At 40.0% G+C, this 20,000-nt stretch overlaps 1 protein-coding gene across 1 annotated transcript in view; it reads left to right on the top strand.

Moving 5' to 3' along the window:
• The window catches only part of CTR9 (CTR9 homolog, Paf1/RNA polymerase II complex component), a 30,284-nt gene extending 10,566 nt beyond the window's left edge, over positions 1–19,718 (top strand). The window contains exons 7-25 of the mRNA XM_053252254.1: positions 1,009–1,116; positions 1,685–1,792; positions 1,902–2,138; positions 3,234–3,323; positions 3,737–3,865; positions 3,972–4,155; positions 4,812–4,900; positions 5,386–5,571; positions 5,659–5,746; positions 5,847–5,995; positions 8,126–8,242; positions 8,363–8,508; positions 10,846–10,917; positions 12,411–12,546; positions 13,092–13,235; positions 15,642–15,799; positions 16,404–16,500; positions 16,875–16,987; positions 18,516–19,718. Coding sequence (XP_053108229.1) covers positions 1,009–1,116; positions 1,685–1,792; positions 1,902–2,138; positions 3,234–3,323; positions 3,737–3,865; positions 3,972–4,155; positions 4,812–4,900; positions 5,386–5,571; positions 5,659–5,746; positions 5,847–5,995; positions 8,126–8,242; positions 8,363–8,508; positions 10,846–10,917; positions 12,411–12,546; positions 13,092–13,235; positions 15,642–15,799; positions 16,404–16,500; positions 16,875–16,987; positions 18,516–18,948 — 2,784 coding nt within the window. The 3' untranslated portion in view covers positions 18,949–19,718. The remainder of the gene's footprint in view (positions 1–1,008; positions 1,117–1,684; positions 1,793–1,901; positions 2,139–3,233; positions 3,324–3,736; positions 3,866–3,971; positions 4,156–4,811; positions 4,901–5,385; positions 5,572–5,658; positions 5,747–5,846; positions 5,996–8,125; positions 8,243–8,362; positions 8,509–10,845; positions 10,918–12,410; positions 12,547–13,091; positions 13,236–15,641; positions 15,800–16,403; positions 16,501–16,874; positions 16,988–18,515) is intronic.
• Positions 19,719–20,000: the final 282 nt, after the last annotated feature.

The following is a 20,000-nucleotide window of genomic DNA, read 5'->3' as shown; positions in this document are numbered from 1 at the left end:
GACGGACCTTGATCTGTTTCATAACACTAGAACCAAAGGTCATCCCATGAAACTGATTGCCAAGAAATTTAGGACCAACAAAAAAGTACTTTTTCACACAATGCATAATCACCCTAAGGAATTCTCTGCCACAAGATGTGGTGACACCCAACAGCCTGGATGACTTTAAGAGTGGTCTAAATAAATTCATGGAGAACAGCTCAATCAATGGCTGCTAGTCTGAGGGCTGTAGGCCACCTCCAGCCTCAGAGGCAAGATGCCTCTAAATACCAGTTGCGGGGGAGTAACAGTAGGAGAGAAGGAGTGCCCTCACCTCTTGCCTGTGGGCTCCCCAGAGGCATCTGGTGGGCCACTGTGTGAAACAGGATGCTGAACTAGATGGGCCTTGGGCCTGATGCAGTAGGGCTTTTCTTATGTTCTTATTACATGAGTCCAAGTTTTGAGGTGGGTTTAATATGTCTATTTTAGAGATTGATTGGTTCAGACGTTATGACAGATCTTGATTTGTTGACAATTCTAAATTGGAAGTCGAGTTTTTGACTTGCACATTTAGAAGATAGGGGAGCACCTGCTTCCAAGGTTTGGTGATTGTGTATGGAACCGGTCTTTAACTGTGATTCCACTTGATGTTTGAACTGGCTCAAGGAATGTGAAGTATTCCAGAATACGAAAAGTTAGAAGTTAAAAGCCTTTAGATGTTTAGTTGTGCAAACTCTTTTTAGAATTCTGTTTTTGCTTATGGTTCCAGACTTCTACCCAGCAGTTATCCATCCATTAGTCTTGGATACCAGTGATACAGGCCATTGCTTGCTGTTTTTACAGATATAGAGCTGGGGCTGTGATAGTAACTTGCTTAAGGCCATTCAACCACATGGGTGGTCAGGATTGGAAGCCGCATGAGACTTCATGATTCTTGAACCCATCTAAAAACAGCAGCTCTAGAACTCTTATTGTGGTGATGTTAACAATTAATATGGATTTAAATCTCTCTCACTCACTCTCTCTCAGGCTGATTCCATTAAAAATGGTGTCCAGTTGCTCTCTAGAGCATACACAATTGATCCTAGTAACCCAATGGTGCTAAACCACTTGGCTAACCATTTCTTCTTCAAAAAGGTAAGATAGCTACAAAATGGCTGAAATATGCTGCTAGCTAAACAGCTTCAGATTGTTTTGTAACAAATCATGCTTTGTTTTGGATGCCTTAATAACACTGATGATGATATAAAATAAATCTGATCTTCAGGATAATGTTTTTACTGAAGATCAAGAAGAGTAATAGTTCTTTTTAAAACACAAAAACAGCTCACCAGGGTTGTCTACAGCCATTTCTTACCTTGTTATGCATTTTAAAAAACAGCCTTACATTTTACTTGCAGTGAGTTCACATTTGTGTCAATGCTGATGAAATTTTCTACACACATTCAGAAAGTAACGTCTAAGTTTGAAAGACATACATTCTTGGCTACCTGCAGCTGCTGCACTTCCCAAAATAACTTCTTCCATGTGAATGCAAGCAAGGAAGTACATGAGAATGTATGTAAGAAATCTGGAATAATAATCGTGAATGATTCCTCCTTTGAAACTATTGAAGATGAGACTTTCAGATACTAAGTGACCTTAGTGATTGTGGAGGTTTACTATAAGAAAATAGTTAAGATTATTTATGCATTTATTTGTGCAGGATTATGGTAAAGTCCAGCACTTGGCTCTCCATGCTTTCCACAACACAGAGGTTGAAGCAATGCAAGCCGAGAGTTGCTATCAATTAGCCAGGTCTTTCCATGTTCAGGTATAGTGCCTTTTTGAAAACTTTTCTTCCTACTTGTAACCCTTCTAATTTTTGCAATAGTTTATGGTGAATATGGATATTTAACTCCTCCTTTTATCTCTTAAATTAGGAGGATTATGATCAAGCTTTCCAGTACTACTACCAAGCAACACAGTTTGCTTCTTCCTCTTTTGTACTGCCATTTTTTGGACTGGGTCAAATGTACATTTACCGGGGAGACAAGGAGAATGCATCACAGTGCTTTGAAAAAGTTTTGAAAGCCTACCCCAACAACTATGAAACCATGAAAATTCTTGGATCTCTCTATGCTGCTTCAGAAGATCAAGACAAGCGAGATATTGCAAAGGTACAATGAACAATCTGCTCTTCAGCTTGCAGAGCAATGCTGCATCTGTTTGTTGAGAGGTAAAGAGTGATGCTTTGTAGTGGTAAAAAGACTGAGCTGCAAATTGGGAGGTCTCTGGTTTGAATCTCCTCTGTCATAAACTCAGTAGGTGGCCATAGGCAGGCCATTCCCTCTCAGCCCCTGATTTATGGGGACAATTGCCTTACTGAGCAGTTGAAATGAATACACATTGTACATATAGAGTGCTTTGAACACTCAAAAGGGCTGTATAAATATGTAATAGTAATAGTTTATAAGCTATACTGTGTTCAGTGGAGGCCTCTCAAGTAAGTGTGTGCAGGATTGCAGTCTTAGTGTTGCTGACCAGATTTACTTGAGATTGTATAAACCATCTTTCCAGTCATTCAAAAGGTGGCTTACAACAAAGATTAGAAACCTATAAACAAATTTTTTTTAATGGCAACAAAATTTACACTTGTCTTTTTCTAATGTAAAGCATTAAGTACTATTTAAGATCAACGATTTGGTAAATGTTCATTCTGGTGAGTGATTTTTCATTGACCGGACATATTTTCTCTGTGTGCCTAATGGCAGTAGTTGAGTTCTGTGTATAGGCAAATTATTAGTTTTATCATAGAAAGCGGTCTGCTTTAGAGAAGGGGATAGTTTGTACTTCTACCTTGGATATGCCAGGTTATGTGCAGATCTGCTTTATTCCCTAGACCAGGCCTGCAGATGTTGGCCTACAACTCCCATCATCCCTGACTAATGGCCACTATGATGGGGGATAATGGGAGTTGTAGTCCCCAAACAGCTGGGGGGGGGGGCTAAGTTGAGCAGGCCTGCCCTAGACCGCAAGTTTTAAGACACTATGTACTATTTATTCATTTAGCAAATATTTGTTCATCCTGATTCTTAATAATTTGTCATTTCTATGTCTGTTACTCAATAAATGGTTAGTTTTTATGAAAATACCTCTGACCCCAGTCAAGTTATACTGGATTGGGCTTTGCTGAAAAATATGCGGTGCACTGTAGGTGTATTTCATGTCTTTTGACAATTTAAGAGTGTGCATAAATGTGTTGTGTGTTACAGGGTCATTTAAAGAAGGTCACAGAACAGTATCCGGATGATGTAGAAGCATGGATTGAGCTAGCACAAATCCTAGAGCAGACGGATATACAGGTATAGATAATAAGATACATAAAATACACTTGTTCTTGTGTTGAGCTTCACAGTCATATATAGAACTGGAACGTAGGAACATAGGAAGTTGTCATATACTGAGTCAGACCACTGGTCTATCTAGCTCAGTATTGTCTTCACAGACTGGCAGTGGCTTCTCCAAGGTTGCAGGCAGGAATCTCTCTCAGCCCGATCTTGGAAAAGCCAGGGAGGGAACTTGGAACCTTCTGCTCTTCCCAGACTGGCTCCATCCCCCTGAGGGGAATATCTTAGAGTGCTCACACTTCTAGTCTCCCATTCATATGCAACCAGGGCAGGCCCTGCTTAGCTAAGGGGACAAGTCATGCTTGCTACCACAAGACCAGCTCTGAACAATTCCACTCTCTCTTCCATGTCCTCTCTTGATTTCACAGGGTGCTCTCTCTGCTTATGGTACAGCAACAAGAATTCTTCAAGAGAAAGTGCAAGCGGATGTGCCTCCAGAGATTTTGAATAATGTGGGTGCTCTCCATTTTAGACTTGGAAACTTGGGAGAAGCAAAGGTGTGAACCACATTACTGTATGTTTACAATAATGACTTCTTGACTTTTCACAAACTTGAGGAATACAGGGATGTACTGTTTGTTTCCTTTCTAATTCTTGCCTTAGAAATACTTCTTGGCATCTCTGGACCGTGCTAAAGCAGAAGCTGAACATGATGAGCACTACTACAATGCTATCTCCGTGACTACATCCTACAATCTGGCCAGATTGTATGAAGCAATGTGTGAATTCCATGAGGCAGAAAAACTATACAAAAACATCCTTAGAGAACATCCTAATTATGTTGACTGTAAGAAATCTTGGTGCAGTTCCTCTCTTAAGTTGAAGTGCATGTGTGCCTCCCCAGCCCATCACATTGACATTTTTAACCTTGTATAAGCTCTATTTGTCCACCCTTGCATGGTCATTCATAAACACTTGAAAGCGTCTGTTCAAGGATGCCTTTTTTCCTTGAAAAATATTTTTTTAATGAAAAGAACATAAGTCCCTAATCAGAAATCATATGCAAATCATACAATTAGAAGACCATTCAAGTGACTTCTTATGCTGGTATAGTCTATAAAACCGCCAGGAACCTGCTGAAATACTTTTTGTAAGGCATGTTGGATGGAGGAGCTTTCCCATGCTGCCTTTCAGTTCATTGCCATTAGGAGAGTTTGCTAATATAAGGTGTGGTACTGCACTGTGTAAGGACTAAGTATCTAGTATACTAGCACTACTCTGTTTTGCTCCTCACAAGGCCTTCCTCTGCGTTTTCTCAGCCATTCAGCGGCTTTGAATGATGCCTCTGGCAATCAGTGACTCTTCATTACACTATTTTACCACCTAGTCTGACTTGGGATATCCAGGCAGTGCAACAGATAGGCCTTGTTGTGAAACTTAGGTAATAGCTCACTAGTTTCTGGATCTGGGCCTTTGATTATTAACATGTTTTTCTCTATTCAGGCTATCTGCGTTTAGGAGCTATGGCTAGAGATAAAGGAAACTTTTACGAAGCTTCCGACTGGTTTAAAGAAGCCCTTCAAATCAACCAGGTTAGTAGAACCTGCAAGCATTCAACTGACAGTGTTGTAGTTCATGGATATTATGAATGTTTATGGAATTTTATTTGTATGACCTTATGAACATAAATCAAATCTGCCACCGTTTGAGACTCCATATTCTCGTGGAAATAGCACCTTTCTGAATTAACAGTTGAAGTATAGGCAGGTGTTCTTGGCAACTGTTTTGGAACTTTCCTCCATGTAGAGATCTTGCAAAATCTGAGCTATATCCTCCTCTGGAAGCAATGTAATGTAAATTTTAAAGAGAACTTTCAGTAACTAAAACTAGTAAAGTTTTAGTTTACTAAAACTAGTAAAGTTTTAGTAAAAAGTGTGTGTGATTTTAAAATGTTGATACTTTTTTTTTATCCTATTGTGTATCCTAAACCTAGTGAGTTGGGTGGAGGGTTAGAAATCAGTTATCAATTTATATGGATTAAGCATATTGAGATATCCTTTCCTGGTTTTTATTCCAGGACCATCCAGATGCTTGGTCCTTAATTGGCAACCTTCACTTGGCTAAACAAGAGTGGGGTCCAGGACAGAAGAAATTTGAAAGAATATTGAAGCAGCCATCAACCCAGAATGATACTTACTCTATGTTGGCTCTAGGCAACGTATGGTTACAAACACTGCACCAGCCCACCAGGGACAGAGAAAAGGTAAATGGTGCACATATTTATACTGTGCTTCTGTGATCTGTAACTTGTCTAACTTTTTCAGCTGCAACTATTCTCTCCTCTTTGTAGGAAAAGCGTCATCAAGATCGTGCTCTAGCCATCTACAAGCAGGTACTCAGGAATGACCCAAAGAATTTGTATGCTGCTAATGGCATAGGTGACTATCTGATTCAGATTCCAAATCTTTCTTCTGGCACTCTGCAGTTTTGGTGGTAGTACATATATCTGAAAGTTCTCTTTTGGCTTGTCCTTTTTAGGAGCTGTGCTGGCACACAAAGGATATTTCCGTGAGGCTCGTGATGTTTTTGCCCAAGTGAGAGAGGCAACAGCAGAGATTAGTGATGTGTGGCTCAATCTGGCACACATCTATGTGGAACAGAAGCAGTACATCAGTGCTGTACAGATGGTAATTCTTAAATATAGGCAGCCTTGGGCACATGTCCTATACAATGTAAAGTAAAAGTGAAGATTTTCCCTGGGGCGGGGGAAGTAGTGTGTTTTTCCACTCTGTCAGTATGATAGTAGCTTATTCAATGGAAGACAGTATTGCTAAGATCAAGACAATAACTTTCTCAGTTATTATTTCTCAATCTTAAAGTGTTCTTATTCCATAAGAAGTTCTTATTCCACTAGAAGAAGAGGAACCTTCTCCAGGATGTTAATGAGTTTCCACAAGCAGTTATGCAACATGTGCTTCAATTAGCTATTGCATCATTTGCAGTACTGCTAATGCAGCGTTTTCTGCTACAGAACTGCTCTATAACAGAACTTACTTTCTTTGAGCAATGACTTTAAGCTATACTACCCCTTTATTTTTGGAATGTTCAAAGAAAATAGTCTCCTTTAACATGTTCCTCTTTCTCTTCTCCCTTCCCTCTCCTGTCCTAGACATTAGTAATGACTTGTAGCTGAGACTAGCTAGGACAGGAACAAATGTCCCCAAGGAAGCCTGGTATAGAAACTACAGACCGATGTAGAAAATGCCATGGAATCACAATGGACCAACAAACACTGAGCTGCTTCTATTGCTTTAACAAATGCATCAAAAGGTCTTAAATAGAAAACAATCAAAGGCTGACATCCAGAATAATACTGTGCCTGTGCTATGGGGGAGGAGATATTTTTGCCATTCTTTCCTCCCCTCTGGTGCCTCCTGTCCCTGAGGATTGCATGAATAAATTGATTGCCTATTGGTTTGCTTCACTTGCAGTAGACTACACAAAATGGAGGCAGATTCCTGTTAAAGAATGTTGTTAATACATCTAAACTAGAGGTTTGAAGTGTAGTCCAAAATCCCTAAAGAAGAAGAAACTGGTGTATTAAAGGACAGATATTCGTTCTGCACTACTCAAAGAATGAGAAGCTACTAAAATGTTCCATAGAATTATTGCTTGTAAAAGTAGTGTTCAAAAAGCAGTGAAGCCAGCATAATGTTTGCAAAGAGATAAGAAGGAAAGTGGTTCCAAAATAAGAGCATTTGCTGCTGATTTAGAAATATATAACCAAGAAGCCAAAGAGAAAGAATAAGATTCTAAAGTAGCTGAAGCCTCTCTTGATTTCACTTAATCTAATAGTACAGGAGTACCCTGTTATTAGCAGGGGTTCTGTTCTGTGGTGGTGGTGGTGGGGCAGATAGCAAATCCGCAAATAACGGGTTATTAAAGTGAATGTAAATTGTGGGGTTAGGCTCCCGCATCGCCCAAAATTGCCCTTAAAATGGGCCAAATAAAGTGCCCTACTGTCTTCCACTGCCCTTAAGGAGTCTAAGGATGCCTTCGATGAGCAAAAAACTCACCGAAAATGGTGTCATCGTCATTTCCCCCATCTTTGTTTTTAAGAGCCAGAAAATGGCTCCCAAACTTAAAATGACGACCCATCTTTTTAGGCTGGTTTTTAATGATATCTATTTTTAATTTTAATCAGGCTTGAATTTTTTTAAAAAAATTAATTGTCTTATTATGTGTGTTTTTATTTTAATGTATGCCACCCTGAGCCACTTTAGGAAGGGCAGTATATAAATCAAATCAAATCAATAAATAAAGTAGAGGGGCAAAAAAATATTTTTCTGCAGAAAGTGTAAATCCTATTTTCAGCATTCATTAGTAATTGCTTGCTTTTCTGTGCTGAAAGGATTCTAGATCTCACCATCTGTCCTGAAGCTTCTGTGTTAATACCCCTCATTTTAATCGTTAATCTTCTAGAAGATGATATATTCAGTGTAGAAGAAACAAGAGCTTCAAATTGCACAGAGGTTCTCAGGTTGCATGACTTGCATAAATGAGCAATTAATGGTAGTGCTTACTACATATAGCAAATAATCTGGGTTCCAACTATAATGAAGAATTGTGCAGTTCCTAGGACACACAGGCAGCAGAATTAATGGCATAGGAGGGTGACACCATAGCATATTGCAGCAGCAACAACCATATGAACTGAATTAAGAAACCAAGTTCTTATTTAAACTCTTTGAAACTTATAATCCCATTGAATTAATCAAACATACACATGGTGATTATTTGAATTTTCTTCTTTGTAGTATGAAAACTGTCTCAGAAAGTTCTATAAGCACCAGAATACGGAGGTACTGTTGTATTTGGCCCGAGCTCTCTTCAAATGTGGCAAATTACAAGAGTGCAAGCAGACACTGCTGAAGGTAAAAAATGACTTTTTGCACTTAATTATTACAGTTGATATTTGCAGCATCAGCTTGTGTATTTTGGAACTGTAGTGATGTAATTTAAACAGTTCAGTTGACTTTAATTTGAATCCCCAGGCTAGACATGTGGCACCCAGTGATACAGTTCTTATGTTCAATGTGGCCCTGGTGCTGCAGAGACTAGCTACGTCTGTCCTGAAAGATGAAAAGAGTAACCTGAAAGAAGTGCTAAATGCTGTGAAAGAACTGGAGCTAGCTCACAGGTAAGCCAAGTCTACTGTAGCCTTGTTGGCTTTTTCGAGAGACACGATTCAATCACAGAAGCAATCAAACAGTGTTACCAATAAGTAAGCTCTGGATCCCAGCAGGATACTGTCAGATATGGAACCATAATATAAATTAATTGACCAAACAGATCTCATGTTAAAACATTGTTAGTCTGATATTTTGGCTTTTGCCTTCCTTGGTAACACACAAGAGTTAAATGTATGCTGCAAGCCAAAATTATTTAACTTATTTATTTGATTATTAGATGACAGTTTAAAGAATGCTGGGTGTGGTGGCATTCTCAGCAAAGTGGTGAAGTTCTTTCTTCCAATCTGCTTGGATTATGTGATTTTAACTGTTATGTACACCAACCTTTTGACTGGAAATATTTTCTGCAGAGAAACCCCAAAGATATTGCAGAGGTTTTCTCTCTGCATATCTATACATAACAGAGGTAACTGTTACGTACACCAATGTTTTTGACTGGAAATATTTTCTGCAGAGAAACCCCAAAGATATCCCAAAGGGAGAGGTTTTTTGAGGGGGTGGGATCTATATACCCATGGCCTCAGTCTTGAAGATAATTGTGTGTTTGTGTGTCTAATTCTCTTGGATGTACCATTCTGCTGAGAATTCCATCATCCTTAGCATTCTTTAAACTGTCATCTTGGCTTGCAACATTCATTTTAAATCGTCACTCTGGCTGTGTTTTATTACACAGTGTTTTTGTGAAGATGTCAAAGCAAATACCAATTCTAATTTTACATGCTTATTTTTCTGAACAGCTTAGTAGATGTGTGTTAGCTGATTAAACAAGGACTTGCCAAACACAGTGGGTTGAATCTGAAGTAGCACAAGCACAATGGCCTTTACGCAGTCAGTCTTCGCCTACCCCTTCTCTCAATGAAATCTCCTGGAAAGCTCCTCATGAGGATTGAGGGACCCTCAAGACTGGCATGTAATTTGGCACAAGAGGCTGCAGTGTGAGAGGGCAGTTTCCCCAAACGAGTACAAAGTGCCTTCTGTGAGTGGAGCTCTGCTAATGGAAGGTGCCTGCACCTGGTTTCCAGGTATTATCCCCATGCAGAATTCATGAGGATCCTTCATTCCTTAGGAGCAGCTTTCGGGACTGGGTAACTGGAGAGGGTAACTGGAGTAACTGGGTAACTAGAGAGTTGCTGTGGTGGGGGGGTCCAGTTGTGTAAGTGCCATTGCACTCATGTTGCTTGGAATCCAGTCCACTTCTAAAAGTTTCAGTTTAAAACTTTCATTATGGGCTAGTATAGTAACACCGTAAATTCTGTCCAGAGAGCTTTTAAAATCTTCTTGACAATGGACTGCACAAAATTGAGCACAAAGCCATAATGAACAACTTCTCCCTCCAAAAGTAAATCTGTTGAATAATACTTACAGGAAGCCAGGAGCTCGAGGGCCTGTTTGCTTTAATGACTTCCTCCAGCTGATGTCATCTCCTGGAGCTGCAGATGGTAGGCAGTTACGTTGGTCAGATCAGCAGAGCAGCAGTCATAGATATTCTCAGCAAGAAGCACTGGTAGCTAGAAAGTGAAGGATAGTCATTCAGAATAGCATCCAGTTGCTCTAGACTTCAGTGGGTACTGTATTTCTTAACGCACAGGAAAAGTTCTAGAAACGAAGGCATTCTGAGCAGAAGCAGATGCTGGTTTGAGGCTTTAATGATAGTGCTTCTGTACTGAGAGCTTGCCTTGAAGTTATAGACTTCTATTTTTACTCACTCTCTCACTGAATGTATGGCCAATTGCTTTCTCATAATATTACAGTGCTTTTTTGTGTGCAATATTTATGGGTGTGAACATGATTACTTGTGCCAGAGATCTGACTCCTCTCCCAGTAATTTCATTTGCTTGAGAGTTCCATTAAACAGTTGTTTCACAGGTTCTGCAACATCTGCCAGACTTTCCCTGAGCATCTGCAAGATGATTCAGCCCTCCACAAAAAGGATGCACTGTGTAGTCTGGTTCATTAAAACAAGTGGGAATTTATAAAGAGAAATGGGCTGCAAGCAAACTAGTTCAGGCTGAATATGAGAAAGAAGATAGTCTCTTCAAAGTTAACCATGACTAAGCACCATTGGAAACAATGAAATGTTAGTCATGACTAATTTAAATGCCATCAATTTCAGCAGGACTTAAGATTCACAACTTCCTTCGGATACAACCTAGAGTATAGGTTTGAAGTTAGAATGTTACTTTTAATGCTATCCAGTTTGCAGGAACCCTATAATCCTTCCCCCCCTCCCCCCATTTTTTTTTAAAGTATTAACATTTGATGTCTTAACTTTATTTTCCTTTCAGATACTTCAGTTATTTGAGTAAAGTGGGAGATAAAATGAGGTTTGACTTGGCACTTGCTGCAACTGAAGCTAGGTAAGCTGTTGTATCCTGTGTTACCCATGGCTGGACGAACTGGAATAAATAATGTAAAATAAGCTAATACATGCACATTTGCATAACTTGAACAGATCACAGGATTGGAGTTTCTCTGCTTTTGGAAATCTAATACTGACTGCATGTTACCTTGACCTTAATCCACATGGTAGGGAGCGGGAGGGGGCTTGAATTCAGGATCCACATGCCTTCCAAAAACACAACTGATGCTACCAAGTTGACAGTGCCTGACCATCCCTTGAATCTAGGCAGCTATGGAAGTGCAGGGATTCCTGGCTAGTTCCCTGATGTGCAAGCATCCCTGTAGCAGAGCACTGATAATGCCAAATGGCAGCTAACATGCTTCTTGACTTCGATTTTCCAGTGATGCTGCTACAAGCATAATACCAAAGGCGGCAACTTTAAATATTTGTCATGTAGCCATTTTGAAATTATTGCAGAGTTAAGGAAATATGACCCAATTTATATCAAAGCTAAGGTATTGAAATAAGCACTATCTAAAAATTGATATTATTATTATTATTAATAATAATAATTATTATAATTATTATTATTATTATTAAAATTTATATCCCGCTCTTCCTCCAAGGAGCCCAACCAGGGCCCTCACAACCCTGTGAGGTAGGTTAGGCTGAGAGATATATGATTGGCTCAGAGTCACGCAGTGAGTTTCATGGCTGAATGGGGATTTGAACTCAGGTCTCCCTGGTCCTAGTCCAACACTCTAACATAATTAGGATAACTTAAAGGTAAAGTGTGTCGTCAAATCGATTTCGACTCCTGGTGCCCACAGAGCCCTGTGGTTTTCTTTAGTATAATACAGGAGAGGTTTACCATTGCCTCCTCCCATGCAGTATAAGATGCCTTTCAGCATCTTCCTATATCGCTGCTGCCTGATATAGTACCAGCGGGGATTTGAACCAGCAACCTTCTGCTTGTTAGTCAAGCAATTTCTCCACTGCGCCACTTAAGGTGGCTGTAGGATAACATAGCAGCAGGATAAAAAGTAAATACCATTAAAGGCCTGAGAGAACAGCATCCGCTTCAGCAGGCATACAAATGCCCTAGAATTAGGGGCTGGACAGGTAGATGGGGGAGGTGGCTCCACTGGTGAAGTGTCACAACTGAGCAGTCTGCAAGCCATGGACAGGATCTAGGGGGGTTGCAATGTGCCATTTTGGGGTAAGTCAGTATGTACAGGTGAGGGTTTCCCCTGCATCAATTCCCTGTTGCTGGACAAGTTGCTGACTTGTTTCAAAAGTGACTTAACTCTTTGGCAGTGAGAATTTCTCCAAAAAGACTAATGACTAAAGTACCAACTTTGCGTGTACAGTTGTCCTTTATGTACTTATTGCTGCCCTGGATCTCAACCGATAATATTTAATCATGAGTCAGATTTGTATGGGCCGATGGCACGGAACATGTTTAATGTGTTGCTACTTCTGTCTGCACATCTAACTCGCATATTATAGGCAATGCTCTGATCTGCTGAGTCAAGCTCAGTATCACGTGGCTCGGGCTCGCAAGCAGGATGAAGAAGAACGGGAGCTGCGAGCAAAACAAGAGCAAGAAAAAGAACTGCTGCGCCAGAAGCTGCTCAAAGAACAGGTTATTCTTTCTGCTGCTACATCAGGACTGGAATCACTTTTGGGCTGCTGACATGGTGCCATCCATTAATCTGCAGCAAAACACAGTGTAGGCGCAGACTGCAATGGTGCACTTAGCTGTGTCAGTTGTAAGGGGAGTGGCATTACATAACTGCAGGCAGGTTTTGCAGCGTTAGTAGATTTGCACGCACGGGATTGTTCGGTGTTAACCTTCAGTTGGTTAGGAGTGGAACCAGTGTCATGCCATGCACATGTCCTTCCAGTTTGATAGGTAAACCAGTAAAGTCTTGCTTTTCAGTGCTTAGATCTGTGCAAAATGCTTTATGCAGTGAGTTTATATCATTGCAGAGCAGACCATGCAAAAGCTTGGTAGCATCTAGAGCCATGAAAGAGGCTCTAGTGGATATTTTACAGTAGTCTGATAAAAATAAAAATGGATCAGTGTTTGATGGGCCTCTCTAAATATATTCCTTGCATATCTGCAGCCAGTAAAATAACATCTGTAGCCAGTAAGTGTGCTAATCAAGTGTTCTTTACTCTTCTCAGGAAGAAAAACGTCTCAGAGAAATAGAAGAACAAAAGAAACTTCTGGAGCAGAGAGCACAGTATGTGGAGAAGACCAAGAATATTCTGATGTTCACTGGGGAAGTCGAAGGATCAAAAGAGAAAAAACGTGGTGGAGCTGGCCGGGTACAGAAAAACACACTTAGATTTCTGTTCTCCTGGATCTTTTCTAGTTTAGTGGTGGGCTCTATCTACTTTTGTCACATCAAAGATGTACTGTCACATCAGACAAGAAAACAGTAAAGAATAGAAATACTAAGGATAAGCATTGTCAAATTTAGATATTCAAGGACTATATTTGTAAAAACCCATTTCCCTAACAGACACTTTGCACACTTACTGAAATTGGTAGGACTTGTGAGTAAACATGCATATGATTGCATTGTTTTTAAACAGGTTTTTACCACATTAAGTACATTTAGATTTCAGTACAGATTCTCATTTTTAGAACTAAAAATGCAGATTGAGACTTTTGGGGTTCTTAAGGTGGGTGGGGGTTGGTGTACATGCTGGTTTAAGTCTGTCCTGTTTTTCTAAATCAAATTGTCTACAAAATTTCACTAGGCCAATCACTCCTGTATCTTTCACGCCCGTTGTTTCTTAAGGATAATATCAACACCTCTTGCTTTCTCCCCCAGAGTATCATTCTCACTCCAGAAAACCCCTTTTGCCTTTTTATTGTGTGCTAGTCCTCATGTGATCCATTTAACCTTTTGTTTTTATTTAGTCCTTTCTCCAAGTTGTTCAGGGTGGCCTACAGACCTCTGTATAAGCTGCCTTTTTTATTACCACCACACACTATGAGATAAAGGCATAGCAAGGTTAGAGAGGGCCCTGGGACAAGAAGTTCAGATTGCCTCCAGCCTTATCCTTCCTCCTCACCCTGGTGTCTTTGCTGCAGAAAGGTTGTAAGGACATGGTGAAGAACCAAACACTCTTGGCATGTCCTTTCCACTGTTCCCTCCAAGGCGTGCGAATGTGTGCATGCTCACACATCTTCTTATGTCCGCTCAGCTTTAATCAAGAAGATTTAATCAAGAAGACTCTGAATGCATGTGTGCACGCACTACCTTAATACTGCCACCCAGAACAAAACTCATTCTGCACACAGCTGAAAAAAATTAGAGAGAACACTGGTCCTTTCTTTTACTCCTATGCAAATAATATCTTGCACTCCCCATGGATGCACTCGCTCACTTGTACTTGTTCACATGCACACCCCTTTAAAATATTTTTAACGTATATACCTATACTCTTCAAGTATCCATATAACATCAACACTGGAGTGAAGAATGAGCTGTCATCCAGTCGGTGGGCCCCCCTCTCCCTCAGGGACCTTGTCTCCCTTCCTCCATTTGTTCAGTTATGGATATGCCCCAGGACTGAGACATTGTGATTTGCTCAAGGTCACCTGTGAGCTTCATCACTGTGTGGAGATCTGCCTAGTCTTTGTCCAACTCTCTTAACCCACTACTCCATACTGCTCTTCTTTTTGCTTTTCTATCAGTAATAACACTCCAAACTGAAATTTGTTTGGACAATGCTTAGGCATAGTTGTGACTTACTACAACCACAAGCATTTATATACTGCTCTTCAAGCAAAGTTCTCAAACTGGTTTACATAGAAAAATAAAGAATACATAAATAAGATGGTCCCCTGTCCCCAAAGGGCTTACAATCTAAAAAGAAACATAAGGCTGATACGAGCAACAGCCACTGCACGGATGATGTGCTGGGGCTGGATAGGGCCAGTTGCTCTCCCCTTGCTAAATATAAGAATCACCACTTTTAAAATTTGTCTCTTTGCTCAGTTAGCAGGGATAAGAATCTGGCCATGTTCCCTTCTAAGCTTGACTCTTTTTCTGAGGTGCTGATATATTCCTATATACAATAGCAGTGTAGGGATGTTAATTTAGTTTCCTTGCCTTCCATATTACAGCATATTTATTTATTTATTTATTTAACATATGTTTGTACTGCCCCAAACTTACGTCTCCAAAACTACGGCCATGTTGTTCTGTGATAGTGCTGATATTTAGCAGCTGTTCTGATCTCCTGGATTTCTGCCTGCTAATGATTCTAATTGGTTGCTGCCCTCATCACATTTTCAACATGTTTTGCTTGTAAGCCAACAATTATTCAGTATGCAACCAGATATGCAGCCTTGGAGTCATTGGTTCACTCAGGTGAGAGCTGGCTATCCAGGCTCTTCAACTACCTTTTTACACGGTATGACCTTAGGCAGAGGGATGGTTTCTTTCCCCACCATAATTCTCTTTCCCTTCCCCTTTTGGGAAACATCTTTTGAATAGGAGCTTCCTAGTTTGTTTAAAAAACTTATATAGCACCCAAAATACAAGTCTCTCTATGAATATTACACTGTTACTAATCACATTTTTTAGGAATTAAGCTCAGTGTTCAACTTGTGCATGTTCAGGGTTGGCAAACATCTGGCTTATAATATGGCAGCTTTGGTGGAATCACTTCAAGCTACAAATGATGAATGGCGCATGGTTTCTCATTTTATGACAGCGTTCCAAAAAAACAGGGGAATTTGATGAGTTTGTCAATGATGACAGTGATGAAGATCTTCCAGTATCTAGAAAGAAAAAGAGGAGAAAGGGCAGCGGCAGTGAACAAGATGGTGAGGAAGAAGAAGGAGGAGAGAAGAAAAAGAAGAAGAGGCGAAGGTAAGTACATGGTTTGTAATGGACTTTGGGTATTGGGAGGATTACACAGTGGGTTTCCCAAAAGCAATCCTAACTGCTGCCAGGCACATCTCTCCCAAGAACTTTTGAAGAAGCACACGTGGGACCCGAGGGCAAGGAGCCAAAGAAGTCTTAATGTGTTCTCATGGAAGCACTTTCATGTGCCTGAGAAATGTTTAGGTCATTCTAAACATCATTTTTTTTACAATACTACTTGAAAAACCTTGCAGTATTATTTGGCCATGTGTGTTGGTACTATATTCTTCTTACATATTTTTGTTTGCAAATACTGTTTTGAAAGTGCTTGTAAAATATTCAATTAATTGGAGTCTAGACCAATGAGTAGCTTATAGCTTGTGCTTTTACTGTAGCCTAAGTCCAGCATCATGGCATTCAATATGTCATATTGTCCACTTTCAGAAATACTCTTAAATCATATTAAGGTAATTACTACTACTTATATACATGAGAATTTTAAGGAACAAGAGATAATATATAGGATTAAGCAGAACACTTCATTTGCATAATTTGCAATGTTATAGGACTCTGAATTGATTTGCTGTGTGTGTGGTTTTCCCCCCTCAAGACCCCAAAAGGCAGAGGATGGAACTGATGATGATGAAAATGAGACTGCACCCCGACCTAAAAAGCGCCGCCCAGCCAAGCCTGAGAAGAGGAGAATTGTATGTACTGTATATATTAAACTTCACTTCTTAGCTCTTCAGTTCAGTGACACTGTAATAGTCTTGGACTAAAAGTAGCCAGTTTAAGTTTACTGCAAAGCTTTGGAAATATAAAGCACTGAAACTCTGGATAACTTTCTATAACTTCTGAGCAACCAGATCTTGATGCTCACCTTTTGAAATGTTTCCGAATGTATGCCTGTCTCTTTGGGCACTTGGCAATTTAATGATATAAACTTTAACCAACATCCATCCAATAGTTGGTGGTGATAGAACTTTTCCATGTATGCAGTAGGAATGTTTAAAATTTCATTGTAAACAGTTGAAAATCCATTTTTTGGTATGACTTCTACAACACCTTTCCCCCTTTACAGTCCAAGCCAGAACGCCTGCCTCCTTCAATGAAGGGAAAAATCAAATCTAAAGCCATAATTTCATCTAGTGATGACTCATCTGATGAAGATAAACTGAAGATTGCTGATGATGGGTATGTGTCATTGAGATATTGTGGCATTTAATTCTTGTAATACAGCTGTGTAACCTGAATAGAAACATGAACTTCTCCAAGTTCAGGAATATGAAAAACAAGATTACAATCCATGTGTTTGATTTCCAGTTCTTTGTGTATAAACTCATGATACCACATATTGAGAAATGTTATTACTCCAAGATAGTAACAACTCCATGATAAAGTTGATGCCTTGTGTACTTTTTAATTTATTCATGCTGCATTGACTAAAGCAGTCCTTGACAAATTTTCTTTGGATGTAGAAGCAAATGGGCACTTGACAAAATTACCACACTTAGTGATGGTCATTGTGGAGGGGGAGGGTAAATGGGCTTCTCTTTATCCCTTTTACAAGTAACATTCTTAGAACAGAAACAGGGCTATTTGGGACAAATACATATTTTATTAAATAACTCTCAACCTCTGAATATCCTAGTCTAGGTGTCCTAGGCACCATAACTCCCCGACCCCTGGGATTCGTCAAACCCTGGACTAAAGGTCCCTTAACAAAATCTGTTATCCATTATAAATAGTGACTGTCAGCCTGATCAATGAAGCTTGTGGGAAGACATCACGCTAGTGTAAACCTGTTGTGCTAGCTGCCTCCATTGTCTGGAGCTTGTGCTGCAGACTAATGTTGCACTCCTGCAAGCATCCTCACGCAGTAGTGCACAACTACAGCGTGTCTTGTTTCTTTTAAGTAGAACTTTTGCACAGTTGCACAAATCCTTGCTTTTAGCACAACTATGTGATCTTCATGCCCTGGCTCCCTACACAAGTGCTTCATTAGGATGTCAACCAGCCATGGTGTGACTCCATATCTGTGTAAATAGGTTCCAACTTTCGACCAATGCATACTACTTGTAGCTTTTCAGGTTCCATTTCTTTAACTTTGCTTTAAGCTCGGTGGATAGTGGTTTAATTAGTATCGAACATATGTTGTGCATTTTTTGTTGTACACCTTGGTGAATTTGAACACAGAGAAACACTAGGTTTTGGAAGCAGATTGCTACTTTAAAATGACATACCTCTACAGCCTATCCTTTTATTTTCCATGTTCTAGTGAGGGCTCTGTATGTGCTATGATTCTGCATTGGTGCAGGGAAGAAACGCTCATAGCATGTGGTGGTGTGTACAGAAGCCAGTTTCTCTGTGTGGTAAACGCTTTCTGAAAATGCAGAAGTTCAAGAGGGTGGCTGCAACAAGATTCCCAATGAGCTGGCCTCCAGTGCTCTACATCGCTCTTTGACCCTCTCCATGGCTAACAAAACCACAATAAATTGTGCAAAATCGTGCCCCCTCCCCAAAAGGCAGAATAAAATATGCAAGTTTGATTTTACTTTTTAAAGTTGCAGAATTAAGCTTTTATTGGCACAGGGTTTGTATCCCCTCTGGTGCAGAATTTTAGGAGCTTTTTAAAGCATAGAATACATACAGCCCTGGCTATAAAGTTTAATGTTCCACTTAGAATGTCAGCATGACTCTCTTATATTCTTTTCTTGGACAGAAATGCTAGGAACAGCAACAGTGATTCGGATGATGCCGAGCAGCTGCGCAACAAGCGTATCATGTCGGGCAGTGATTCGGATAATAGTAACAAATCTGGCAGTGAGGGGGGCAGTCCCAGGCGATCCAGTGCCCGCCCTTCTGATGACGACTCAGACAGTGACGGGTCAGCACGGAAGAGGAGACGATCAGATTCAGAACAGTCTGACAATGAGTCTGTACGGTCAGGAAGAAGCCAGTCTGTGCAATCGGGAAGAAGCCGCTCAGGTGGTTCCGAAAGTGAATCTCGCCCAGCTTCTCGCAGTGCTGAGTCTGATCATGATTCAGACAGAGCATCTGATAATGAGGGCTCAGGTAATGATTCTGAGCCAGTGGTGTCCAATAATGAAGGGTCTGAGCGAGGTTCTTATGGTGGATCAGATGACAGTGATTAGATTTCTGTTTCAGCCTGTGTTTTTATAAACTGTTTTGTAAATATATTTTGGTTTGAGAGATCTTGGGGAAGAGGGGGGATATCTTTTTCTATTAAAAACTGTGATTAAAAACATGCACAACTGTGTTTTAGGGAAACTAATTAAAGTTGAAACATTTCCTATATTGTTTTTCTACTGGACCTGTACACTTGGTAGATCTTAGTGTTCCCCTACCATACAGAATCTACTTCTGTTGTACCTGGAGGTCAGGTTTGCTCTATAGTGGACTAAGAAATGTACATTGTCAGAATGTACATATGATCTGAAGAGCCAGAATACCAAGATAGTAATCCTTCATCTGGTTATGCTTGCTGAAGGCCCTCTGAAACAAATGGCACGTAAGCAGATCTAACTAGGTGGAAGGTTGTAGCCCTACTGTCTTGCCCACTCTGATCAAAAGCATGTTATACTTTGGTTCTTTTTAATATATATGGGGAAAGGAGTACCGATAGTAGTCCAAGAATTTCTCAAATAATATAAAGAATGTTTGGGTTTAAAAAGCTGTTGTTCTGACTACATAGCTCTTATGAAATATATTTTTATGTTCTGTTTAAAGTACATATGTGCTGTAGTGAATGCCTAAACTGAAAAAAAATTCTAAAAATAATGCTATGGAGTCATAGATAAATGTCAGATTTATGACATGGCAAATTTTTTAAAAAATTAAACGGAAGTCCTTGGAGTGAAAAGTTCTGCCTGTGGCAACTAATAAAAATTCTTGCTACCATCTGTTCAAAGTCTATTTTACTATAGCTTTTAATATTTTGTGGAGCATTTGTGGGTAATCTTGAACAGTTGGCACTAACACATGTTTCGTGCACAAGGCTGCATTTCTAATTTTCAGTAGCCACCTCTAGCCTCTGAACGCCCATTACTTTGCACAGATATTGGATGATCACCTAGATTGCCTACTGGCAGAAACAGCAGTGCCCCTGTGAAATCTATTGTCACACATTTGGGAACATTTATATGTTGACCTGTAATTTTGTGTCAGAATTCAGATTTACCATGAA

The sequence above is a fragment of the Hemicordylus capensis genome, chromosome 1 (assembly GCF_027244095.1).
Source record: "Hemicordylus capensis ecotype Gifberg chromosome 1, rHemCap1.1.pri, whole genome shotgun sequence".
NCBI lineage: Eukaryota > Metazoa > Chordata > Lepidosauria > Squamata > Cordylidae > Hemicordylus > Hemicordylus capensis.
The sequence above is the reverse complement of the archived record's forward strand: the minus strand, read 5'-3'. Positions and strand labels throughout refer to the sequence as shown.